This window comes from Rattus norvegicus, chromosome 19 (assembly GCF_021556685.1).
Source record: "Rattus norvegicus strain SHRSP/BbbUtx chromosome 19, alternate assembly SHRSP_T2T, whole genome shotgun sequence".
Lineage (NCBI taxonomy): Eukaryota > Metazoa > Chordata > Mammalia > Rodentia > Muridae > Rattus > Rattus norvegicus.
In genome coordinates this window covers 65,129,777-65,156,426 of record NC_141552.1, presented here as the reverse complement: position 1 = coordinate 65,156,426, position 26,650 = coordinate 65,129,777, and the positions used below count along the sequence as shown (strand labels likewise).

The 26,650-nt window shown below is 49.5% G+C and overlaps 1 protein-coding gene across 21 annotated transcripts in view; it reads right to left on the bottom strand.

Moving 5' to 3' along the window:
- Nucleotides 1–24,767, bottom strand: part of Banp (Btg3 associated nuclear protein) — a 77,820-nt gene extending 53,053 nt beyond the window's left edge. For 6 of the 21 annotated variants that reach the window (XM_087594273.1, XM_087594267.1, XM_087594274.1 and 3 more), the window contains exons 1-4: nt 24,684–24,767; nt 4,659–4,798; nt 3,208–3,299; nt 469–668 (exon numbers count right to left, since the gene is read on the bottom strand). In XM_087594273.1, coding sequence (XP_087450399.1) covers nt 469–668; nt 3,208–3,299; nt 4,659–4,728 — 362 coding nt within the window. In that variant the 5' untranslated portion in view covers nt 4,729–4,798; nt 24,684–24,767. Of the gene's footprint in view, nt 1–468; nt 669–3,207; nt 3,300–4,658; nt 4,799–23,811; nt 23,913–23,984 lie in introns of all 21 variants that reach the window. The other 15 variants (XM_087594266.1, XM_087594269.1, XM_087594276.1 and 12 more) reach the window with 9 other exon arrangements.
- Between the last annotated feature and the right edge of the window lie 1,883 nt (nt 24,768–26,650).

The window sequence follows — 26,650 nt, the reverse complement described above, 5'->3', positions numbered from 1 at the left end:
CATCCCACTGAGCCAGGCATGAAGACTCCCATGCCTGCAGAGTGCAAACCATGCAAAGCTTGCTTGGAGGCCACAAACCTTGTTAAAAATCAGGCACAAGGCAAGTCTCAGACCAAATGGAAAGTTTGCTATGATCAAGTAAAAATCATGAATATCACCCCTGAAGAAAGCGTAGGCAATCACCAGGCAGAGACAGAGAAAGAAAAGAAACAACACACATGGGCCAAGTTCACGGCCAGGTGCAAGGAAAGATGAGTCCGGCTGCCTAAGCCAAGAAAGAAAGTGGGAGCGACTCAGGCCGGTCCAGCAGAGCCTCTGTTTGGTTTCGGTCTAAGTGAAACCAGGAAGCACCAGGGCAGATATCCGGGGTAGGGCAGATCAGTAACAGCGGCGCCTGGGCTTTTCTGGGCTGGCATAGGAGCGCTTTCCCCAGGGTGGCCTGCGGAGCCTCGGCCCTTCTGTACTTACCATCGCACTTTGTTGCAGGTCTGGGTGGCGCCAAGTGGGGAACCAGCCACCATAGGGACCTGGATGGGACTGTGCTGTTTATTGGTGACCAGGTCTAGCTTCTCCTCCAGAGATTTGCAAGTAGCCTCAAGAGCTTGCAACTTGGCCTCAATGCTATCCAACCGCAAACATATCGTCTGGTTAATAGAGTACAGGAAAGACTGGAAGTGAAAACAGAAAGGCTTCAGAGAGGGCGTCCTCCACTGTGAGGAGCAAGTCCACGGGCACCAAACAGCCGGCTCCTAAGTCCACCCAGTGTATTTCAGCTGAAGAGGCCATGCCTGGGCCCTGCCGAGGCACTCATTCAGTGAGGAGCCCTGAGGGATGCCTAGGCATTCAGCTCTGTGTCAAACAGTCCCTAGCAATCTCACCTCCACCAAGGCCAGGGAGTAATAAGCCTGTCACTGTGCTCACCCATAGAGTCACACATTAAAGCTACAAAATCTTTCTAATGCTGACAGATAATACCTACTATCCAAACCCTGAAAACCAAAAAAGATGGCTGGACACAGGTATACCTCATGAAATGTGTCAATGACCCCTTCCAGGGACCTTCTGAGTATCAAGTGTGCCATCTAGTGGCCCATAAAAGGAACAGTTTCCAACTACCAAGCCCGAAGTCAGAGCCGGCACAGTAAACTTAAGAACACAGAGAGTAGAGGGAATGGCTTTGCTCCCCCAAGCGCCAATCCTGTCAGAACTACTAGATGCATGATGCACACAGGAATTCTACTGTGAAGAGACCTCTAAGCCAGCGTTCAGGGTGCTGGTGTTAACAGGGAATGTAGGAACAAGGCTAGCAGCCCCTGAAGAAAACAGAATGAGAAGGATTCGCCCAGAAGAGGAACGCAGCCTCGGAGACACATCAGAAAGAAGGCGCTAGCCCATGAGAGCAGAGGCAGCAGCACAGGCTGACGCTGGACCTCAGAGCACAGGCAGTCAGAACAGTTGCTCTGCACCTGGTCCAACTGAGTGAGGGTCGGACTCTGCTCACGAAAGGGAATCACGACCACATCAGCCACAGAGAGTCCGTCACACCACCACCACCTGGGTGTGGCAAAGTGGGAATGCAGGGGTCAGAGCATTCTGAGCAGCCAGACTCGGCTCTGAAGAACTCTGAGCTTGCTCTATTTCCCTGCTATACACAGCAGTGAGGAGCAGCCATGGGAAAGTGCCGCATACCCGAAGGCCTCCATCCACCTCCACTCAGCACATCCTGTACAAGACCCAGCATAGGCAAGAGAACAAGCTTTTTCTTCAGATGCTGCTGGTCTTAACCAGCACTCTGAACCCTGACTTAAAGGTCTCTTTTCACAGAAAGACACTAGTGAGAAAAGGAAAAGAACTCGGCCCTCCCCTGCTAACCATTCTCTCTATGGGCAAGGCTGTGTGCGGGAGGAAACAAGCAGCCAACACCAGGTTCCTTTCCAAGTATCCATTCAGTTATCAATGGGGCAACATCAACAGTACAGGCAGACACACCTTGAGAACTAAGTGGTGGCCAACTGAGAAAGAAAAACCACTGTTACAGACTGATTAACTCACAAAGGAAGAAGAGAGACAGTATTCTTCCTAAAGCTGCCAGGTGAGGCGCCCACAATCAGCTCTGACCTGTCCATGGAGAATTACTTTGGCAAGTGGGTATGTGAATGTCTTCCAATCCCATGACAGCACATGACTGCATGTGACAGCAGAACCCAGGCAGCCACTTTCCTCCATGGTCTGTTTTGCTCTTGTTTAAAAATGTGTTTTATGATACAATTATGGTCACAGTTTACTCTGAAATTGGATGCTGTCCTGTCCACTACTCTCAAGGTGGATTTCACTGATTGATTGATTGATTGATTGATTGATTGATTGATTTGAGATAGCATCTTTGATTGACAGCCCTGGCTGTCCCTGAACTCACTATGTACACCAGGCTGGCCACAAACTCAGAGATCTGCTTGCCTCTGCCCCTCAAGCACCAGGATTAAAGGTGTGCACCACCACTTGTGGTCAGAGTAGACTCTCAGTTCCCAGCCCCAGCTGGTACTACTTCTGACCAGAGCAAACTGAGCATCTCAAGAAGACACCCTCGACACAGAGAAGCATGTGAAGAGGACCGGTGTCATCTCGGTCACTCCTGTAAACGCTCCTGTAATATTTACTTCTTACCTTGCCGACACTGGATCCCAAATGAACAAATCTGGAAGCAACTCACTGGCTGAATGGGGAGCCTCCAACCCCAGCCAGCAAACCTCAGGACTTGGCAGTGGGTCACAGTGACCCACCTGAGGTAAGGAGGCTTGTGCACGCACAGGAAGACTCTTTATTTGTCCTCTTCCAAATCTACTGTTTCCTCCTGTCTTTTGCCGGGAGAGCCTGTCCTGTCCTTTTATGCAGCATCTCTGTGGCATCTCCATCCTACAAGGCCAGACCCTCCCTGTGGCCTCGTCTAGAAAGAGGGTCTGTGCACATGTATTCAAATAAATGACCCATCTGGGCCTGGGAGAGGACAGGCCTCAGGCATGGACTGTAGTGACAAGGCTGGGACCACCTATAGGTCACAGCAAGCACAGAAGAGGCAGGGAGAGCCTCCCCCAGAATTCCAGATGGCGTGGCCCTGCCACTGTGGAGCTGCAAGAGGATCCGTCGTACTATTCTAAGCCCAAGTTGATGGTAGGAAATCACGCAGTGCACACAGGAGCCACACGGTACCTTTATAGAGGGATCCTGGCAATTGATCTCTAGTCGCTGGCGCTTCAAAGCAGGCTCATCATCATCCGTCACGACATGATTCTCCAAAACAACTGCAGAGCAAGCACAGAGACGGGAAAGCCGGGTAAACACACTGAGCTCCTCGGGGCTCTCTGCCACTACAGCCAAGCAGTGCTGCACCTTAAGGCTGATGAAAAAGGGCACAGCCCCTTTCCTTGTTGAAATCCTCAGCCAGGCAGAAATAGACCGTCCCTCATCTCCCCCACCCAAATCAGACCACCCAATCTGGAGCCGAGCAGGCAAACCCACACAGAACCCTCATTTGTGACTTCTTCCCAGCTTTGTTTCGTGTCCTCTGCTACTTCACTGTAAAACCAAGAGCTCCCTCACCTGGCCTGGGCCCATGTAAGGAATGGCGCTGTGAGGCACATTCATACTGAGCCACAACCCTCTCTGCATTCAAATGCCCCAAACAGCACAGCCAACGGCTGAGTTATGTGGAAGCCGCAGCGCTCAGGAGCCACCACACAAACAGTTCCTGCTGGCCTGCTTTCAGAGAGGCAAGGTAACCCCAATTCCAGCCTCTGCAGTACCATCCCAACTCCCCATCTTGTCTACAATCAAGGAAAAAAACAGTATTAAAGTGACGATCACCGAGCCAAATAGCAGGGACGCCCGTTGGGACCTATCTCTGTGAACTGCACCTCTGTGGAGCTGTGCGGGCTAGGCCTTTCCTCTACACAGAGCAAGGGCTTCTGTGAGGCATGCTTTTATTTATGTGTATATATCTATGTAAGTGCATGATATGTGTGGGGGTCCCTCAAAAGCCAGAAGAGAAGAGAACATCTGCCCAGCTGCATGGCCCTGAAGCTGGAGTTATCGGTGGTTGTAAGTTGTCCAACATGGGAACCCAGGTCCTCTGAAAGAGAGGAAGTACTCCTAACCACTGAGCCACTGCTCTGGCCTAACACAGGCCACCTTCCCAGAATTCTGTGTTCAGCATTTTACTGACCTGTATGCCATGAATGTTTTCATGCACCTAAGTTCAGTTTTTCTCACCCTGACGACCTGTGCATTTCTCCAGCCTCTGTGCACTCACTCACAACAGAGAGGACAAGACTCTGCTTCCCATAGGTCTGTGTGAGCCTTGCTTCCTCCTCAGCAACACACAGCAGCCTCTAGGGCAATGGTCTTAACTCTTTTTTGCAGAAATAAATATGTATGGGAGCGCATGTGTGTGTGTGTGTGTGTGTGTGTGTGTGTGTGTGTGTGTGTGTGTGTGTACACGTGCACATGCAGGCAGCCCTGTTTACATCCTATGGTCTGAATTTTCACACAGGCCCGGCGTCACTGCTGTGTCTGTTTTACTAGGGGAACAAAGTCCAGCAGGGTGGCTTTGACACTGGAAAGACAGGGAGAGCAACAGTTCACCTACTGTCTCACAGCTGTACCTGGGTGGTCAGGACTCAAGTCTTCCACTGCAATCTGAACCACATCTGCCAGGTCCTGCTCTGACATCATCCAGAGCCCGAGAAAGGGGTACACTGACAAGCAAGAGTCCAGAAGTCACAGGGTATGGGGTTTCTGTCACCTGCAAAATAAATGTCAAGAACCAGAAGGGAAGATTAATGGTCCCAGTGTGGGACAGATTGTAGCTCTGTGCACTAAAGGGTCTTAAAGGGCTGCAGCTGCTTCATTGCAGGCTCTACTTGGTCTTTGAGCATTCAGAAGTGTTCACAAATGTTAACTAGCTACTTTTTATCCTAAATAGTGGACTGAAAACCTCGCCCCTCGGGGTTGGGGATTTAGCTCAGTGGTAGAGCGCTTGCCTAGGAAGCGCAAGGCCCTGGGTTCAGTCCCCAGCTCCGGGGGGAAAAAAAGAACAACAAAAAAAAAAAACCTCGCACCTCCCCCACTCCTTACTTCCTCCCCTCCCCCACTCCTCACACCACCTCCAACACATCTTCAAGAAGCAGGTCTGGAACCCTCAGGCAAGTCTAGCATCTCCAGAGGGCCTCAGCTGCCTGTAGAAACACTGCTGTGCACTAGTGACTAACACATCCCAGAGAACCAGTCACAGCTGCATGGCCCTCCAGACACCCCGCCCTTAAGAACTACCCCTAGCAGATCTGTCTGTGACTTCCTTCTAGCTTCTGCGACATTCTGATTAAGCCACCAAAGACCATATGCTCCAACATGAAAGTGAGGCCAGGTCCATCAACACAGATCTAAATAAACAGTTAAAAATGAACAGTTACAGAAAAACCAAGTCAGAAAAACCCAAGAGTAAACAAATACAACAGGTGGAATCTTAACAAAACCAGCAGGAAAGTGAATAGGAACAGGAGGAAGTAAAGAAGACTAAAGAGAATGCTCCAAAATGCAGCACAGGAGATGGTGAGGACAAGCCAACAAGCAAGCACTGGGAGGGAGACCCAGGAGAAGCTGTAGCAAGGAAATGGGCTCTCAGGATGCTATCCAAGCATCTCCTGGGGCTGAAGCCCAGCTCAGCCAAACAAGCACAAGGCCCCAGGTCCTGAGGCCAGGAAAGAAAGGCGGGGAGGGCTCCTGAAAGTGAAGCAGAGCTCCGGGAGCTGAAACCCTTCATTAAAAGGTACGACCGACAAGCAGAGGGAAAAGAATTTCCCTTATACATCCAAGCAAAAGTGCAGATGGCACACAACACCGAGAATTCAATCAAACCAGGCAAAGAGAAAATGGATCAAAATATCTCAGCTACTATGGGAGAGGCTAGAGAGGAGGACTGGAGGGACAACTGAGCAGTTAAAGTACTGCTCTAACCGGTTCCATCCCAGCACCCACATGGCAACTCACAATCATTTTCAATTCCAGGGGATCTGACACCCACTTCTGGCCTCTTGTGGCACATTACACATAATGGACAGGCATACATGCAGACAAAACACTCATACATACAATAAAATAAAATGATACTATGAGAAAGAAATATGAGCCAATTTTATGCCTAAACAAAAATCACTACCAAGTCTAAAGGCAGCACTTTGATCCATATTGTGTCTAGGAATCGCACCCTCATACACAAGTGTGCTAAAGAATCTTCAAAAGTAAAAACAACCTCAGAAAATCAGAATCAGTACAAGAGTCCAAATCAGCTGAGGGCACTGGGCACCGAGGAAGACTGGCAGAGGGAGGAGCCCGCCCCGCCCCCTCCCTGCTCTGACAGATCAATGTAACTTTTTCAAATGGGGAGAACTCACCTAGGAAAAACTTTTAACCCTCTTCAGTAACTGCTGCAAGGGGCACTGGGAGGACCTGCTAAGTAGAGTGGTCTTGCTCTGCTCTGACTACACATGGTACCCCAATTCTGCTGAATACTTCTGAGAAGTGCAGAAGCTGACATTGTGGTCTGAGAGTGATCGGGTATATATCTGGGTACCACAATCTGAACAGGAAGGGCAAACCCGGGGTGGGTATGTGCGATATACTCTGTCCCATCCACTGACAGGGCAGGGGCAGCAGTGGGCCCTAGAGCAGGATATGTCCTCGGAGCTTGGCTGTGGTGCTCACGGGCCAGATGCCTTGGAGAAAGGGGTAATTACAAATTCCAAACAAGAAACAGAAGCTGAGCCCAGACTTAGACCACATATAAGGCCACTATGACAATCACTGGGCTCCCATATGAGGGAGGCGGCATCGCACTTCAGGTAAGGGCCCACAAACACTGCTTGGCTCACATACATCTACAGGACACACCGAGCAATGTGAAGGCCCTACTCTGGGCAAACGTGAGAACGCTGACAACCACCAAGTGTAACCGCTGCAGTGAGGTGAAGAAACACTGGAAATTCACAAGCTTCTCTCCTCACCAGTTCTTTGAGGAAACAGGGTGCCAGGGTCTCACCTTGCAAGAAACCAAACAGGCCAAAAAAGAAAGAAAGAAAGAAAGAAAGAAAGAAAGAAAGAAAGAAAGAAAGAAAGAAAGAAAGAAAGAAAGGTGGTGTATTGCAACACAGTAACAGGAGGAATGATGGGAGGTCTGTAGAAATTAAAGTAGACTCTAAAAACTGACAAAACCAAGGGAAGGGCAAAACTAAAGGACGATGAAAACGTCAAGTCTGGGTCATGCGATGGAGAGACGGTGGCCGGTCCGTGGGAATGAGTCACCGCGCCCCACAGGCAACTTTGTTTGCATTTTATTTAATCATAGGAGTTCTTTAAGGGAAAAAACTCAAACTGGGAAAAAATACTTGCTCCACAGAAGCCAATTCTTCTTTCTTCTCATAGAAGTAGGAAAGACCAGTAAACCTATGACACTGAGCCTAAAAACAGAAAAACCAGTCACAAGGAGAGTCGTACCATGAGCTCCACCTGCTGGGTGACAGACAACATACATATAAGGCACGAGCCCCAGCAGCCTGTAAGGGCCTTGGAATGACACGGAGACCTCTCTGGACACAGGAACCCTCCACATATACACAATTATACAAATCTTCACTCAAAAAGGAAGTGTAATGGAGCCCAGGGTGGTGTTTCTAGCAGCAGCAGACTGCTGAGCAGTGGAAAGTCATGCACGGGAAAAGGAGTGGCTCTGAGTGTTGCTCTCTGGGAGCAGAAACAGCAGGAAGGGGAGAGAGAGGAAGAACTAGCAGTGCACAGGATGTGCAGGTCTAGACAGCCAATGGCTGGGACGCGTGGGAAGAAGGAAAGCACTCTGGTTTTCCTCTTCCTTCCATATTCCACTCCCAAAAAGTGATGGCACACACGCACTAACAGTACCAGGGTGATACCAGGACATGGCCATCCCAACTCCGATCACCACTGCTGTCTTCAATCTCAGCCTAAGGACTGTCCTAGAGCCTAGGATCAGGTGCAGTTACCCTAGGTCCCCCTAGGCCTCTGTGCCTACACCTCTCCAAGGCCTCTGAGGAGGAACTTGAAAGACAGAGCAGCCACAGCTGAAAAATAACTACCCAGTACCATAAACTCAGTCTTCTTGCTTCCAAATAAAGCAAAGACTATTAGAGGAGCAGACTTCGGCTCTGAGCTGAGGCAGCGGACTTCACCTTCCTAAAGCCACCAAGCCAAATTCAGCACTAGTCTGAAAGCATTCTAGGCTCTGGCAAATCCAAAGAACTGAAGTACACTACAGACCCTTTTCAAGGCTTCACAGATACTAGAATTACCAGCATGTGTGCCTCAGAACCTCAGGACAGATGCCACCAGACAGAGACTCACCTTCCCAGCTTCACCTACAGCAAGCCCACAGCCTGCAAGTCGCATTCATCAGGTGAATAGTATATGCTTATTTAAAACAGCAGGGCTGCTTTTGAGGGGGTTTATTTGAGTGTATGGCTTTTATACTTGAATTTCATAGATGACAGTCTAAGTCACAGTGTCAAAAGGTTGGACACTCCTACAAGTCTACCCAAAGAGACACAAGTACAGAAGCCTCTGGGGACCCTCCTTCAAAGAGAACTGGGCCTGCAGCCTGGGCCTCCTTCAGGCCCAACATGGAAACCCATGAAAAACCACGATGTAGAGGAAGAGGCCAGCGTCTCACATATGTGGAGCTAGCCCCTGTATCCAGGCCACCTGCTACGGACAGTCTGGGACAGCCTTGTCAAAAAGAATATTAACTGCCTGGTCTAAACCCACTTCTTCAGGCTCTGGGACCTATTCATGAATGGTCAGAACCCACAGATTCCATGAGCAGTGCCTGCCTCTCCTACGGGGCCAGTGGAAGAGGCCTTTAAATGTCCAACCCTGGCACCTTCCTGCTTTCTAAAAGCTCTGCGAATGGCTTAGGAAAACACTCGGACTGGCTATAAAACCCTGAACCCTGACCTCCTCCAAACAAGGACACCACTGCCCTCCTTGTTGTTTATCCAAATGCTTCTGTTGCCAGGATAAAAACATTTAAAATTCTGCTAACAGTGAAGTTTCAAAAGAAAAAAACTAGGGCAAGCAGCCCAAGAAAACTGGAACAGAGAGACGTGCACACAGTTGCCATTTTGGCAAATTACCTTTGCCGTTTCTCAGAAGGCCTGGGGAGAATCCAGTCCTAGTGTAATAAAACAGCTGGACTAAGACTAATGTTCAATAAAGACTCTGACTGCAATTACCGTTTAGAGGCCTGAAGCTCTCAGGGTGCACGTGGGAAAAGGGCCGTCCCCCAAAGTCACAACCCAAGCACTCAGCAGGGCTACAGCAAGATGAGGGGTGCCCCCCACATGTTAGCATGAAAGAATGATTTAATCATGCCACCCAATAACCACAGAAAGAATGCAGTGGAAAGTCCCAGGTCAGTGTGTAGGACAGCAGTTCCCTCCACGGAACTACATGTGTATGTCTTCCTATACGATGGTGTAGAGCAGTACCCAGGGTTGGGGTAGAACACTTCAAACCTTAGCTGACTCCGTACAGGGAGGCAGAGACCCCAGGATTCCCTTTCCCTTGGACTCTACACTGAGGCGCTCATTTTCCACATGACTGACTTATTGTTTACTGGTTGCTCATGACAGTCTCTAGGTCAGAGTAGTTTAGTGCAGGGTTAGCACAGACACCAAATCCCAACAGCACCTGAGTGTTTCCCCCAGCACTGGGTCTTGAACCTGGAGGCTCAAGCCATTGTCTAATAATCTAGTAAGGCCCTCTTCAATCCATCTCACACAGCCCCCAGCCCACCCCCAACTCCTCAGCCACTTCCCTGCACCTTAACTGAAATCCTCAGAACCCCCGGGCGAGTTTGTCACATTTCCTCCACTCACTCTGGCCAGGCTCCAGGGCAGCCTTGCTTTCCTGCCCCACTCCCAGGATTCCCTCAGGTGCCAAGTGCTCTAGGGCACTTAGTGAAGTCACTCTCCTTGCTCCCAACTACCTCACAGCCATTGACCACACAGCACTGTCCCTGGGCTCCTGCAGGGCTACCCCCCTAGGCCAGGGCTCTTACATCTCTGCTGACCCCTACAGCTCCCTGTGGGCTGCCAGGGCAGGGCCCTCTGCTCAATGGGCACTAAAGGCCTGGTGCTCAGCTTCCTGTCACTCACACCTCTGCCACACAGCAGCATTCTTGAAGAACAGGCCCTAGACATCTCCTTGGAAATTAAGTCCAGGTACCGTCGATCACAGCCCTTCCTCTCGTCCCCACTGTTGACAGTGGCCCATGTTACCCAGCTGCTTGGGCCCAGGAGCTTCTTTGTTCTCTCCTACGCATTCTGGCTCAAGGTTTGACTAGACCCAGGCACCACCTAACCTCTGGATTCATGTGCAGTTCCCCGGGGCTCTCCACCTTCTTCCTGCTCCAGAGCTCTCAACAGCAGCTCAAGGACCACAGCAGAGACAGACACGATTCCTCTAGCTCATGCTGCAGTGACATGAAGACAGTTTCTGTGTCCTCAGCAGGTGGACCAACAGCAGCCATCTTGGGCTCTCTTCCTTGTTCCCTCACTGGACCTGTCCAATCATCCCACCTCCACCCCCAGCTCCTAAGGAACAGCCCATTCTAGTCCCTTCCAGTCAGACGACCCTTCCTCCTTTCCCATATGTTCTCTGCTCCCACACAGGTTCTTCAGGACACCAACTCATACCTGAAGGAGACCAGCACTGGCCTCCCTAGTCTGGGCCCCACCCGAAGGACAAGCGCTTTCCTCTGCCTCACCCCATCTCTTAAGCACCTGCTATGCACCTGCCTCCCATGCACTGCTGAAAGCCGAGCCCCTGTGAGCATCTGCGCAGCCTGCAGAGCCTGGCTCATGCAGGCACCCTGCACCTGATATGGGCCCAGTGAAAGGCACTATGCTCATGCAAGTTAGACCCCAGCACTGGTTCTCAGCACTGCCACTGAGAACCCGCTGGTAAGGTGAGCCCCATTTACCCTGAGCTGGCCAGTGCTGACAGTACACTGTGTGGAAATGTCACACTGTGCCTCATTAGTACATACAATTATGCCAGCATCACAAAAACTGACATTACATTTCAGTAAAAATCAAAGCCAGGCATGGTGGCACACACCTGTAATCCCAGCACTCAGGAAGCAGAGGCAAGCGGGTCTCTGTGCGTTCAAGGTCACATGGCAAGTTCCAGGCAAGCCAGGGCTACATACGGAGATTTTATCTCAAACACAGGAAAGCACAGGAGATTAAATTAAAAATCATGGACTAAGTCTTCAAAGCACTTGTGCCTGTGCTCTGGTCGCAGGACTGCATTGTCTGCACTGAGTAACTGCATAAACGCAGCTGTTTAGCTTCATGCGAGTGACAAATTGGCTCTCAATATCGAGCGGCATGGCAACAAAATATTTAACTAGAAATGCATTTTCAAATAATTGCAGCACCCATGAGAAAAGCTAAAAGCGCTAATACAGGGGCCTTTAAAGCCATCCCAATGCAAGGCCTTTAAAGCCATCCTAATACAGGGACTTTTAAAGCCATCCTAATACAGGGACTTTTAAAGCCATCCTAATACAGGGGCTTTTAAAGCTATCCTGGGGGGGCGGAGACGAAAGAGCCAAGTCCAAGGCCTACTGGGTTACCGAGTAAATCCAGTTAAGCCTACAGGGCAACCTAATAAAACCCAGTCTACCAGGCAGTATTACCACACCTTTGATCCCAGTACTCAGGAGGCAGAGGCAGGCAGATATCAGAGTGTGAGGCCAGCCTGGTCTACATACAGAGTGAGTTCCAGAACAGCCCTTTTTTCTTTTTTTTTTTTTAATTTAAAAACAAAACATGGGGCTGGAGAGATGGCTCAGTGGTTAAGAGCACTGACTGCTCTTCCAGAGGTCCTGAGTTTAATTCCCAGCAACCACGTGGTGGCTCACAACCGTCTGTAATGGGATCCGATGCCCTCTTCTGGCAAGAAAGTATACATGCACTCATATACATAAAATAAATAAGTAAATCGTCTTACAAAATAAAAAACTGTCTCAAATTAAGAAGTAAGCAGAGGCCTGGGGTGGAGCTCAGTGGTGGATCACGGGTTTGGTCGCCAGCACAGGATGGGGTGAGTGGGACGCACACTTCCTCCAGCATAAAGCTCCATGTTGGGGTGAAGGTTAAAAAGGAAAGAAACACTGTAGGCAGCAGCTCTCCTGACATGGGAAACGAGGAAGGCAGCGAGAGAAAATGACTAAACAAAGGCTCGCTGTGTTCCAGCACATTCCCCACCGGGATTTTCTTGGTCACGGCATGAACCACATCATACAGGATGTTGAGACAAATGGCTTCTTTCCCGTCAGCCTCGAGGACAGGCATCTTAGAGCTGTTTCTTACATCAAGCCTCTCCAGGAGCCTTCATGCCAAATCTGGCTTGGTGGGGTTATTTCCACAGGAAGCAAGACAAGGCAGCCAGACACACAGCCCTGGGCTGGAATGACATGCCAGTCACCAGATGCCTGTCCAGCAGTGAGTCTAACAAGCCCACTGCACATGCCCCAGTGAAAGCCTCGTGTGTTCCTGACATGTCTGGAAGGGGCTGTGGAAAGCATCCATGGCTTGTCCAGCCTCACTTTACAGAAGATAAAAATGTGCTTCAGTGTTGGCAAAAGCAAAAAGGCCAGAAGGCCTAGGGAGACAAGTGAGGAGCAGATTTAGACAGGACAGTGTGTGTCAAAGATGCTCTCAGAGCCACCACAGGAGTGGAAAGAATGTACTCTCGTCCCCAAAGTCCCACAGTGTCCCCAGTGCACTGCTTTGCTCTAGAGACCTGAGCATCCACCAGAGCTGGAATGCCAAATCCACAGTGCCAAAAAAAAAAAAAAAAATGAGGAAACAGACAGACACAGTGGTAGACACTTTTGATTCCAACACTTGGGATTCAGAGACAGGTGGGCCTCTGTGAGTTCAAGGTCAGACTAGTCAACATACATAACAAAGTCCAAGGTGGCCTAGGCTTCATGGTGTCTATCTCGAAAATAAATTCCATTAAATATAAATAAATATTAGGACAGCAAGTGTCACTTCCTGTCCACCTTAGGAAGTAGCAAAGCAGTAGGTAGGCAGCCAAGTGTCCAGGAACATGGAAAGTGCTGGACATCAAAGATTCCCCAAGTCTCTTCAGAACACAGGAGCGCTAAGAAATAAAATCCAAAAGCCAGGGGCTCAGTAACAGGATCCGGTCTTTATTAACTAAGGCCATGGGAAGGAAGGCTTGGCTTGCTTTCCCCCAAAAACGCATCTGGGATGAATGAAAACAAGACGAAGGCTGCAGAGATGGCTCAGTGGGTAGTGCTTGCTGTACACACGAGGACCTGAGTTTAGATCCTCAGCACCCACAGAAAGGCTCCTAGGGCTGCTGAGGCAGAGCTGGTCTCCAGAGCATACTTGCCTAGACTGCCAATCTAACTACAGGGATAAGCTCCAGGTTCAGTGAGAACACAAACAGGGATAAAACAGTATTTATCCCTGTCCATTACATGCATGCGTGTGGGCCCACACACACTGAATGAATGAATGGAGTCACAGCAGTCAAACTCTAAGTGATGGTCATCTGTGAGGAAAACTGGAGGCAAGAGATCCTTCTTCCAGGGTTCCTGCCCTCCCTACCCTTTGGAAAACACAGGCAACACTGTTTTTCTTTGAGATAGAACCTTTAAAAATGTTTCAAGTTAAGACTAGGAAAAAGCAAACTTGAGTCAGGCTACTCCCCTCTGAGGTCGATCATGTTTGATTAAACCTGTCACTCTCTCCCACTTCCCCAAACTCCTCCAGCAAGTGCACAGGTGCAGGCCCCACAGACCTGCTCTCAGCCACATCAGGAGCAGGCCAAGGAGCTTCTGCCACTGGTTTCTGTGTTAATGTGTGTCTTCCAGGGAGTGGACAACAGGCCAGATGTGTGATGCTGCCAGGCAGCCTTCTGGACACACAAGCACAGCTAAAGATTGCCTTAAGAAAGCCAAACACCAGGGCAGATATGGTAGTTCCACCTTTAATGACAGCAATCAGGCGGCAAAGACAGGAGGACCTCTGTGAGTCTGAGGTCGGGGTGGCCTACATAGCCAAATTCCAGGCCAACCAACACCACATGATGAGACTTTGTTTCAAGAGACAGACAGACAGACAGACAGAGACAGAGACAGAGACAGAGACAGAGACAGAGACAGAGAGACAGAGCTAGACCTGGAGGTTCAGCTTAAGCTTGTCCCACACCCTCTCAGGCGTAAGCGCAGTGTGTAAAGAAGTAGCACTTTGGCTTTTGGGATTAGGACCTCCTGCAACACTGTAAAACCCAGTGAGGCACAAAGAGCTGTACATGATTAAACCACATCTGCTATTATAGCAGATTATGGTTGAGTATTGTGTGTTTTCAAATAATAGTTATGGAAATTTTATTTTCCCTTCACTTCCCCACCCCCCTTTTTTTCAAGACAGTTTCTCTGAATAACCCTGGTTGTGCTGGAACTCACTCTGTAGTCCTGGGGGCCTTGAACTGAGATGCCCCTGCCCCTGCCCCTGCCCCTGCCCTTGCCTCCTTAGTACTAGGATTAAAGGTGTGAACCACAACCACTCAGCTGAAATGTTATGTTTTAAACATTAAAATACAATTACTTTTTCATGAAAACCAAAACAACAAAGGCTCAATGGCAAGTGGCATTGTGTTGCCCTTTCAAAACAGGCTCCCAACAGCTGGGCTACAGCTCTGTTCGCTATGTTAGCAGAATGGCAGGGTGGCTGGCTCTGGATGCAGCCCCTGACTTCAGCTAGCCTCTGGGGAGACACAGCTAGAAACAAGAGTGCAGTTTAACAGCCTCTGCACACAGCTACTGATACAGTCGTTTGCTTTAGTTACTAAATGAAGTGTGGCTACAGCAGAGCCTGAAACCACACTGGGAACGTTGCTCCTGAATTCCTCAAAGCCCACTGATCCGTTCTGCTTGTCCAGTGGGTAGTGTGGGTAGTTCTAAGGGAAGTGTAAGCTTTCATCCATCACTGAGAAAACCTGCTCACTAAGGTACATGCAGCTACAGTTGCCATACATGACATATGATACTAAAAGCATTTTGCCAGGCATGGTCAAGCAGACTCATAATCCCAGCACTCAGGAGACTAAGAAGAAGATGTCGAGGTTCGCTTGGGCCATGTAGTGAAATCCTAGCTCCAATAAACAAACATTAGCAGACTCCTCTTTGAGGGAGCTGTTGGGTTCACAATAGTAAACACAGCTTCCTAAAATTCTAATCCCACTTGACAACTCAATTCATATCACTGACAACAGACTCCTTTGGAATGACAGGCTTTGTATATGTTGTAAGAAAAATCCTGTTGGCCAAGCTTTCTTTCGTGGTGGCCCATGAGCTGGCTTAGCTCACAGGTTCCATTACTGCAGAGGGCTGTCCTGAACAATCCCAGTAAAATGCTCCCACCTGTCCATGTCTTAAGACCGTTCAGATGGGGTGAGCTCTAAGGTGGGGACTTAGAAAGACAATGGCTTTACTGTGACATTAGGACAATCTTTTTAAAAAGACATTTATTTTTATTTCTTTAATTATGTTTGTGTGTGCATGCATGTGAAAACACATACAGGTGCCCTCACAGGCCGGAGGCACCAGATCTGGAGCTGGAGCTCCAGGCAGCTTTCAGCCACCAGACACAGCAAATGAGAGCCATCCTGGACCTCTGGAAGAGCAGCAAGTGCTCTTAATCACTAAGCCATCTCTCCAGCCCATCACGGACATTCCTGGATAAAAATATGCGTGTTCTACTGCCTTGCAAAAAGCAGAAGAAGGCAGCATGGTAGCCCAGACCTGACTCGTGTTCAAGCATCAGCAATCCTACCCACCAGAAATTATGTACTATGAGTCCAAATATTGACAGCGTAAAAGATTTCTCTTCATTCTTTTGGCCTCGCATGCCCCTTGGAAAGGTGTTGCAGATGCTCCAAAGGATGTGGGCCATCCTGATAACCAGAGCTGGGGGCTGACAGGCACAGGCATAAAGTCAACCTCCATCTCTGCCTTTCTTCTGTGCTTTTCTTCTCTAGCAGCTCACCTTGTCCAGGCTGCAGTACTCAGGTGTCCATCCCGAAACTGCGAGCCAGGCTTGCCTGAATCACAACTATCTCTTTCTTGCCAACTGCTCAAAGGGGGTCACCATCCCGCGAATCCTTGGGAAAGAAGCCTGCCAGACATGGTCATTCTGGGCCTGCTCTCTTCAACAGTGCCAGGGTAACCTCCTCCAACTGGTTCCTCTCAGCATCCCATCTCTGTTCACACCTGTCACCTATGTGCATCAGCTGCCAAAGACCCTGGCTCCAACTCGTCCTGTCTCCATGGCACACCTTGATGGCAGACTTGTGTGCCTCCCAAACCAGAACCGAGCAGGAACTGCACCTACCAGCTGCTTCTGAACACTGTTTGTCCCGCTGAGCCCATTCTGCCTCCTTCAAAGGCTCCATCTACTCAGAGCACCAGATCCCACAGCTCTCAGTGGCTCTGGCCCTTTCAGCTTGCCTATCTATCACCTCAGCCTGTTCCTTACTCATAAACCCCAGAGGAGCACAGTGACAAACTGTGCCACAGACTGGTCCTCCTCCCACCTCTTTCTGTGCTGACCTTACATTTTAAATAATAGGAGGGAATTTTTAAAGAACTTTACTTTGCAATATAAAAGTGAGATGACATTTCAGCTCCCATAAAGGTTTCAGTGGAGCACAGAGAACCTACTGTCCCTCATGCTATCTGTTTCTACCACAGCACACAAAAAGCTGCTGGGCTGCACTAGATTCCCCAGCACTAACCTGAAGCCGGTAGGGGATGTGCACACTGGGCTCACCAACAGGAGGGCCTATTGACAAGGTTACTAGTCATATTTGCAGAGATTCTTAACAACCTGGATTAGAGATCTGCTCATTTCTAATCCACATACTGTAACCATGAACCACGGCTTTTAGAACTTTGAACAGTGACTTGGACTAAGGGGAAGCTGCTTAGTGGCTAATATTGACTAATATTTGCACCTACTCAAGGGCAGAGCCACTCCATACACTTCTGTGATCCACAAGGCCCGACCTGCAGCTTCTTCTCCACTACGTAAGTCAGCATTCCAGGCATCAATCCCGACCTGAACCACACCACCCAGGCTCTTCTGTGTGCTCTGTAATGCTGCCCCACTAGCATTTGGTTGAGGCTAGACCAAAGCAAAGACTCGTATACCCGGCCAGACATGGTGGGCCAAGACTTTAGTCCCAGCACTCTAGAGGCAGAGGCAAGCAGTTCTCTGGAATTTTGAAACTTGCCTGGTCTACACAGTGAGAATGGTCTTTTTAAAAAAAGTTTGAAGTCATTTTAGTTTTCAATTTACTTTACCATTAAAATATTACAAAATTTCACAACTAATCCTTTAAGCCCAAAAGTAGCAGGACCAGATCTGAAAAGCGCCATGAGCAGCATAAACACAGAGCACACGTGGGAGACAAGACTCTGGCTTGGAGGACTCAACAGTAGTGACTTCACTGAACCACAGCACACCCACCCATGCCAGGACCTGTGCACAAAATGCCAGCACTGCGAACACATGGCAATGCCACACAGGGTGGACCAGGACACAATAGAGCAGGTCCCAACTCCATCTCAAAAGCTACTGGCTGGGGTACTCCAGTGACTAAGTAGAGAAGATGGCTGGGACATTTGTCAACAATGTCAGCTGTGCTAGCAACAAGAGAGCAAGAAAGTACTTGTTTCACTTTAAAGCAACCGCCAAGAATAACTTTCTGAAGAAAATCTATTGGCTGTAGTAAAAACAATTAGGGCTAGCAAGGTGGCTCAGCAGGGAAAGAGACCTGCCACAAAACCTGACGGTCCTGAGTTCCATATGAAAGCCCACGAAGAACATACCCTGAAAGTCGTTCTCTGACCTCCACACGTGCACATGCACATACAATACAGAGTTAAAATTAGAGAAATAAATTACTTAGAACCATATATGTGGTCCAACACTAGGAGCCTAATTGAGGCCATCTTGATCTATACAGCAAGACTCTCTTCTAATAAAACAAACCTTACACCAGATCTGCCATCTTTCTGCCTTGGGCAACAGGTTTGTGTTTTCCTCACATGATCCTGAGGATGAACGAGCTGCAAAAACAAAACATTTAGACTCTCTGGAGTCTAAACAAAACATTTAGCTACAGGGACTCCCCAGAAACCACTCTACACAGCCCAACAGGAATGTGGGTGCGAGAGACCAGGCTCTTCCGCTTTCCAAATAATGTAGCAGAAGGCATGGGAGGCTACATTCTCATCTGTGCCAGTCACCAGACATTTGCATTTAACAAGCCAGCTTGGGCAGAGCCAGCTATGGCCTCTGCCACAGCCTCCCTGCAGTCTTCCCAGGCCTGAAATGGAAACGACTATTCCAAGTGGTTTGTCAACAATAAATGTTCCTGAGCTTAATTCTGTAGAATGCAGACCCCAGTGAAAGATTTATTTCTACAAGGTGTAGCAAAAACCTAGGAAACTACATCCATAGACAAACATCCACATCCACACAACTAAGAACATTATTGGGATACTCAGTCAATGTAAGACCTAATGTTTAACCAGCAAATACTAAAAACTTCTGACACCTGAAAACACAGGTAGAAACTACACAACCCTTTCCTAGGATTATTTAAAACAAAGAAACCCCATTCCTGTTCAAAAGACCTTGGGCTTTTTAAACTCCAAAGGTTGTGATGGAAAATGGTGGCCTCAGGTCTGAAGTGATAGGAAAGGGCAGTCCCCAGGTCTGAAGACTGTGAGCAACACTTCATGAGAGGCTGTCACTGACACACTCCTCTTTCCAAAATAAACTATAACCCCTCAAGTACCTGAGGGAAGCCGAGACAGCGGTAGTGACAGCCTGGCCCCAGAAGCACCTGAAGCGCCTCTGTAACGGGAAGCAGGCAGCCAAGGGCCCGAGTGTGAAGCTCAGCAAGCAGCACAGCGCAGGGCACCTGCCAGGCCACTCCCACCCTAGCCTGTGTCCGTCTTCTATCATTCAGTGGGAGGGAACAAACCCACAAACCACAGCCCCAGACCAAAGGCAGCCACTGTCTGCCTCTGGAGTGTAGATGCAGCTTCCTAATACATCCGACTTCTGATCTGCAAGGTAGAGGTGACCAGTGAAGGCGGACCACACAGCCAGTCAGTTTCTTATCTGCCCATACAAAGATCCCAAGCTCTGAGTCAGACCCTCCACCAGCATTTAATGACACTTGAAAGCACTAGAAGGAAAGCCTAAGAAGGGAGAGGACTGGCACGCTTCTGAAGGGGTGAGCCTCTGAAGAGGCAGGGCTCCTCCAGCTTCTCTTCCGCTTCCTATCGGAGGGATCCCTGATGGAGATGAGAAGGAATGACGCATCTCCACAAGGTGAAGGAGCCAAGTCATGGCACTCTGTGATCTCGAGAAAACTCGGCAGCAGGCGGAGCTGAATGGGTTACTGACATGAACCTGTGGGCCAGCAGCAGTCCTTGAACGCCTTCCTCTTCCTGCTTCCTCCTTTACATGGCAGATCTGAATTTTAGACAAATCTGAATTATGGAATTCTGAAATACATTGTAAATATATGTAAATATTAAACCCTCACTTTGCAGAAATGTGACGAATCTAAATCCTACAAACCCTTAAAATCCATGAAATGCTAAACCTGGGAGGGTCATCGCCACAGTCATGAGTCACTTTACACCGAGACTGAGGGTTACCACCCTTACATGACAGAGTATGTTTGCAGAAGTAAGGTACTCGGAGGTCAAGGGTGACACTGCCTTGTCATTGGCTGACACATGACCATAGCTGAGAGCTGACCAACAGCTGCAACAATGTCCGCATTGCCTTGAAATCCATCTTGAGCCCAGGAAGGCTGAGTGTACGGTATCTTCAGAGATGCATCCGAAACACAAAAGGCGGTCAGCAGCAGCCATCTCAATCCCAAGCCATCCCTGGCTCCAGCCAGTGCATAAGGCCATCTTGAAAAGGCTGTTCCCATTATCCAGGTTGCCCCATCAGGAAAACTACAGCCAAAGGCAACTGCAAGGCACCCCAATTCCTTCCCTGGTCTGTTGGCACAGTGGGGATGCTTCAGGTTTTGGCCTCAAGTAAACCTGGTTTACAGCAGCAGGGCGTACACTGGAAGGTTTCACTTCCAGTTCTATCCAAACCCATTTCCAGCTTCCACAAGACTAACTTGCCATCTGAGGCAAAAGAAAACAGGCTACAGCTCCTCCCACATAAATGGCGTCTGTGACTGACAGTTCTATCAGCACAGGACCTGTCCAGACTTCATCCGCCCTTGGTCTTCATGCTCACTCTTCCCAGCCCCTCCTCCGAGCTCACCTTCTATGCACTGTTTAGCATCAACATATTTTTTTGTTTTGGTTGGTTGGTTGGTTGGTTGGTTGGTTGGTTGTGGTGTTTTTGGAAGCAGGGACTTCCTACCTAGCTCTGGCTGTCCTGGAACTCCGTAGACCTGGCCTCCAGCTGAGACACCCCTGCCTCTGCCTCCTGAGTACCAGGATCTCCACACCCCACTGATCCTTAACAACGGCTCATGCTCACGAGAGCCTGAGAGGAATTCAGTGGCCAGCACCATCGCTTGCATGCTTTCAACCTTTCAACATTTTCAGAGACATGCTGAAATCTGTCTTCTCCCCCTCCCCAAGCCAGACTTCATTCTTCCAAAGCTCACCTCTGTATGCAATCAACCATACAGGTGCTCCCTCCAGAGCACTCCCCAATCAACCATACAGGTGCTCCCTCTACAGCACTCCTGAATTGCCCATCACCAACATGAGCTCCTTTTAGGGAAGTTAATCTGTCTGATCCACCATTGGAAACACATATGTCATCTTACTGGACAGTTCTGGAGTGTGTAGACATGAAAGCTACAAAAAAGTTAATTCAAGACAGGACTCAAGTCCACAGGATTTTGGGAATGTTTCATCCTCCTTGATGATGGCTCCGTGCTCTAGATGTACCAGGTTCCAGTGTCAGTTTAAAGACAACTCTAAAACTAACTCCATCCAAGCAGGCCAGTGCCAGTGTGAGTTTCTAAATCTGTCCTTGAGAACTAAGGACTGGAGAGCAGCGCCTCCCACCATTTCAAGGCAGGCAGGTCTCACTGCATGCTTCTACCGCAACTCTGGGGCAGCCTAAGCAGGCAACTGCCATGGCTCCGCCCACCCTGCTCTCCAGGTTCCTTGTCCCTCCTCCCAACAGCGCAGGAGGAGGGTTAGACGCAATGTGGCTCACCAGCTCCCTGGGAGGGATTTTATGAAGAGAAGACAGTAACATTGGCCACCACAGCCCTAACCTCAGGGTCACATTCTTGTTGGGTGGGGGCCTCAATGCATCCAAATGTCCAAGTCTTCCCCCTCCCAGGGAAAATGTCCTTCCGGATTTAAATGATTGAGGTGGCCCTTTGAGTTATATGGTACTTTTACAGTGGACCTTGCATCATGGAATTCATTTAACACCTTAAGTTTCCATAGATAGCATAGCTCATTCTGAGAAAACAGGCTAAGCTGCATGGGGCAGCAGTAGTAAAACCACTGTTGCAAATTCACTATTTCCCTCGGATGCCCTGACCACATGGAGATTCTGAGCCCCTTACCTGAAGAGACACAGGGCAGGGTTCCAGTTAACACCCCCCCCCCCCAGGTGCATCTAACCTTCCCACAAACACACTGCATTTCTAGCAGAAAACTGATGTCTTAGTTTATCTCTTGGGGTATTTGATATCAGTGTCTCTGTTGAGCACACTGGCCTCAATCATCAGTCAGACGCTAGAGTATCTGCAGGGCTTTTTCCAGAGAGAGCACTTTTTCCTGCCAAGACTTATAAACACTGAATGCTTTGGGATAATGGAAAGAGCAGACTGGAGAAGACATGACAACTACAGTGAGGAGTCGGGAATTAGATCCTGAAACAAAGCAAACAAAAGATGTCAGTGGGTGTAAGGTCTGTAATCTGGGTAGCCCTGCTGTTAGATATGATGAAGGGGAAGAGGAAGGCAGCTGTAGTCTCTCTGAAATCCTTAATCACAGGTGGGCTAAGTGCTCACCAGTGTGTGGGTTGCTGTGGACTCTGCTGCAAGGCCCTGGCGGATGCAGCCTACTTCACTAAGCAAAACTTGCAAGTGTACCAGCCCAATGCTTGGCCTTGCTATCCCTGTGCTATGGGTACAGCACACACTGCACTGCTCACCTCTGATCAGTGAACCATGATATGCTAGCTGCTTGCACTAACCCAACTAGACAGTGAAGCAGCTAAACTGAAGGGCCTAATCTCAGTGTCTGACCAGTCTCCTGCATCCTGGTGCCCTACCAAGATAGCAGAGCGGAAGAACCATCCATTCAACTGGAGGCAACCACAGAGACCATGATCTGGCACACATCCATTACAAAACCCAAAAATGTAAGGAGAGAAATTATCTGAAGACAACAGGCTCTAAAATTAAATTCCTGTTCCAGGTAAGTGGCCTTGAAAACAATCTCCGCTTACCCCATCAAAATACTTCCGAGAGTACAATAAACTCACAAGAAAACAGTACACAGCAAGCCTTCAGTTCCTGACAGAGGAGCTCATCTAGACAGCTTGGGGAACACAGGAGTGGGGCTCCCGGCCTCATCAGGGGCAGTCTCCACAGCCACCTCAGAGCCAAGCACAGCAGCTTCCGAGCAAAGGGAGACCCTTGAAGACAGATAAACAGCCCAGATAGAAGGTGTCTGCTATGTGCTCCTCCAAGTCTCTAGGTAAGAAGCTCTGGCAGATACTAGTGGGAAAAAACCATTTTAAAAACCTTCTCCACAGACCCTGGGTCCCCTGCCAGTTTCCTCTTACCTTAAGGTCTAAGTTTAAGCAATTATAATTAGCACTAGTGGAGGCCCTGCCATCCAAAGCAAGAAGCTAACACTTACCATCCACTCCTCAAAAGTGATACTAAATAAGAAATCAGAGAACTGAAAAGAACCCCTAATAGTTTCCTCAGCCCAAAGGAGAAAACGTATTGATGAAACAAACTACTGAATAAAAGGAAAAAAACAAATACATTCAGGAAAAAAAAATTTTTTTTTTTTTTGTTGTTTCGCTTTTCTCTGTGTAGCTCTGGCTGTGAACTCAGTCTGTAGACCAGGCTGGTCTCAGACTTAAGAGATCAGCCTGCATTTGCCTCCCAAGTGCTGGGACTAAAAGTGTGTGCCATTGCGCTCTGCTCAGAAACTTCAATTTTGTCTTTTTTTTTTTTTTTTTCTCGGAGCTGGGGACCGAACCCTAGCAAGCACTCTACCACTGAGCTAAATCCCCAACCCCAGAAACTTCAATTTTGATTATGGATACACCACTCCCCCTCCCCCACCATTGGGTCTCACTATGTAAACGAGGTTGGCCTCAAACTTGCAAAGATCCACCTGCCTCTGTCTCCTAAGTGCTGGCATTAAAGTCCTGGGCCAATGCACAGAACAAAACTTAAAATATTAGGGCTTAAAGATAAACTGAAGCTCTTTCCTGGAATAGAAAGATGAAGAAACTCAAGTAGTGTACCCAAATGTGTGTCGCACATGGCAGGAATCCCTGAAAAAAGAAAATCGGGGTGGGGGGACAAATTCTCTTGGGAAAATCTCCCAGAGCTCAAGGACACACCTACTGAGCATACCTGTGAACTGTAAAACTGTTCCAATGCCAAGGAGACCTTAAAACCTTCCAGGGAGGAAACAGTTACCAGAAAGGAAGTACTTGGCAGAAGCTCCCTAAGGACTGAGAAGAAAGCAGACTGAAACACTGTGTCCTGAACTAACCAGGCGTGCAAAGAAAGACAGCTGGACCTACCTGGACGGGCCTAAAAGTCACTACCCCAGATTAGAAAAAGGCAGAGAGGAGGTGGAGTGAAGTCGAAGATTTAACACTATCTTCGAGAAGTTACATTGTCACCAGGAGCAGAGAAACAAAGGCCACTACAAACAACAAGGGATAAAAGCAAGGCTGTGCGGGACGGGGACATGACGCTAGGTGGGGAAGCGAGCACCAGTTATCAGCCCCGATGTAAACAGAGAGCAGAGCAGAGGCGGATGCGCCAGCCAGGGCGAAGCCACCCTACCGGGGCAGAGCGCCAAGAACTGCCGGGAGATGGGGCCACCTAGGCGGCAGGGCGGCGCGCAGGACCCGGGAGCACCGCGCGAGGCCCTGCACTGACAGACTGGGCGGCCGTGACAGGGGCGCCGGGCGCGGGCCCGGGAGGCGCCGAGGCTCCGGAGCCGAACGCGAGCGCGGCCGTCGGGCCTCGCCCGCTCGTTCGCTCCCCGGACCCCACACGCCCAGCCGGGAGCCCGCAGCCCCGGCGGGCGGAGGCGGCGCGCGGACATTCCGCGGCCCGCTGGCCCCCGCCCAGCCCGGCGTGCGGCCCGCGGCCGTTGGCAACGGTTGGCGGCGGGGCGGGGCGGGGGCGGACGGAGATCTCGCTCTCGCTCTCGCTCTCGCCCCGCGGGAAGGGGGAGTGGAGGCGCGACCGGCTGCGGGAGCTGCAATTACCGTGTGGGCTGCGGAATTCTCGTGGTGTTTGTCGGGGAGATGCGATAATGGCGTCCGTCCTCGCGAGAGAAGCAGCAGCTCTGCGCAGGCGCTGCGAGCACCTCCCCACAGCCTGCGCCGCGCCCTCAGCGCAGGCTCCCTGAGCTCGGGGCTCCAGGGAGGGGCCAGTCGGGCAGGGGGCGGAGCCTGCGCTGGGCGCCTCTTGCGCGCGCTTTCGCCGACGGACTCCAGTGAACATGCGCAGTTGTCCTCCCGTGTACCAAGAGTTGACTCAATAGGCCCTTACTTCCCCATCTCATGTCTGTGTTACTTGCTAAAGCAGTAAATACTCCAGTGGGCAATCTGAGGAATGTACGTCCTCTTTGACGGGTGTGAACGGACACTAACGCTGCCCTGATGACTACAAATCCCAGAGTACGCTGTGTAGGACACGATGCATTCTGGGACTGGTAGTCTCAGCGACTGTGACTTGCCTGCTGGGATTTGTAGTCCATCCTGATTCTGGTAGCCACATGCCTTCCCTGCCCTGAGGACTGCTGGGACTTGTAGTGACAGCAGCTCAAATGGGCTGTACGCTCCCAAACTGGTCCTACCTACTAGGCCTGGATCAATCTCGGACGTTCCGGACTCATTCAGTGGCATCGTCTCGCAAGTTGCCTGACTTCCTTAAGGATAAGCAGGTCTCGGGGACACTGTCACTGTAATAGAGATTATATGTGACATGCTTACATTATCATGCAATAAGAGCTATGAAGCATCGATGTGCATTTGTTCCCAGAAATGCCACTAATGGCGGTCTCTGAACCTAGTCTGTTGTCCATATTCCTTTCCAGGCTGGCTCCTTCTGCATGTTCGTAGTGAGCATTCCCACAAACCAGGATCCAGGAGCTATTTTAACTTAAAAAGAAAATACTTTAAGTTTCCTGTCCCCTCCCCGTGCCGATAATAAAGCCATGACTCAGTGCAGCTACCAGCTGGGCGACCTAGGGACAGCCCTTCTAAACCATTGTGCTCTGTCAAGGGATTACTTTTCCTCAGGAGTGTCTTGAAGATTTCAACCTAGAACTGTGCTGTTAAAATGAGACCTATCATTTACAGAGATGAGGATGAAGTCCGAAGAGACAGAAATTGCTGGGAGAGGCAGCAGCTGGAGCCAGAAGGGCGGGCTTTGGGCATCTGTGTGAAGTCTTAGAATTTTAATGTTGAATGCAAGTGGGGACCGGAGGGGGGTGGGGAGATGCGGAGAGAGAAAAAAAAATCCGTTGAAAGGTCAATTTTTCTTCTGGGAACAGGTTCCATCACCATGGATAGAGCCTCTGAGTAGTGAATCTCTCTCTTGCATATCTTCCTTGTGACCTCTGACCTGGGACTCTAGGATGCAGACTCCTCAATGGGCCCATACCACACAGGGCAGATACATCACACGGACCCTCTCACAGTCCCGTGTGACCTCCTTGTACAACCTGTTTGCTAAAACTACCTCAGGAAATTTTTTTGCGGGGTTGGGGATTTAGCTCAGTGGTAGAGCGGTAGAGCGCTTGCCTAGCAAGCGCAAGGCCCTGGGTTCAGTCCCCAGCTCCGAAAAAAAAGAAAAAAAAAAAAAAAGGAAAATTTTTTGCACTCAATCTTAGCCAAAAGGTAAAGGAGTCACAGAAAATCTGCATGGATCATACCCTGGATTTCAATTGGATTTCACTAAAGTCCTTAGCCTGCAGGGTCCTTTCCTTTTTTCGGCACCCAGTGACCTCCAGATACAGAGCACCCCTAGGACCTATGCAAAACTCTGTTATCACCTTGTGTCCTAATTATCTTGCAAAGCGGTCTCCAACATAAAGATCTGAAATTCCTACTGACCCAGATCCGTTGCTCTAAGTAAAGGTAGGTAGTATTAGAAAAGCTACAGAAACTAAGTCCAGAGGAACTAAGAGGAATTTGAGCAGAGACTCTTAGAGAGATGCACTTTCTCC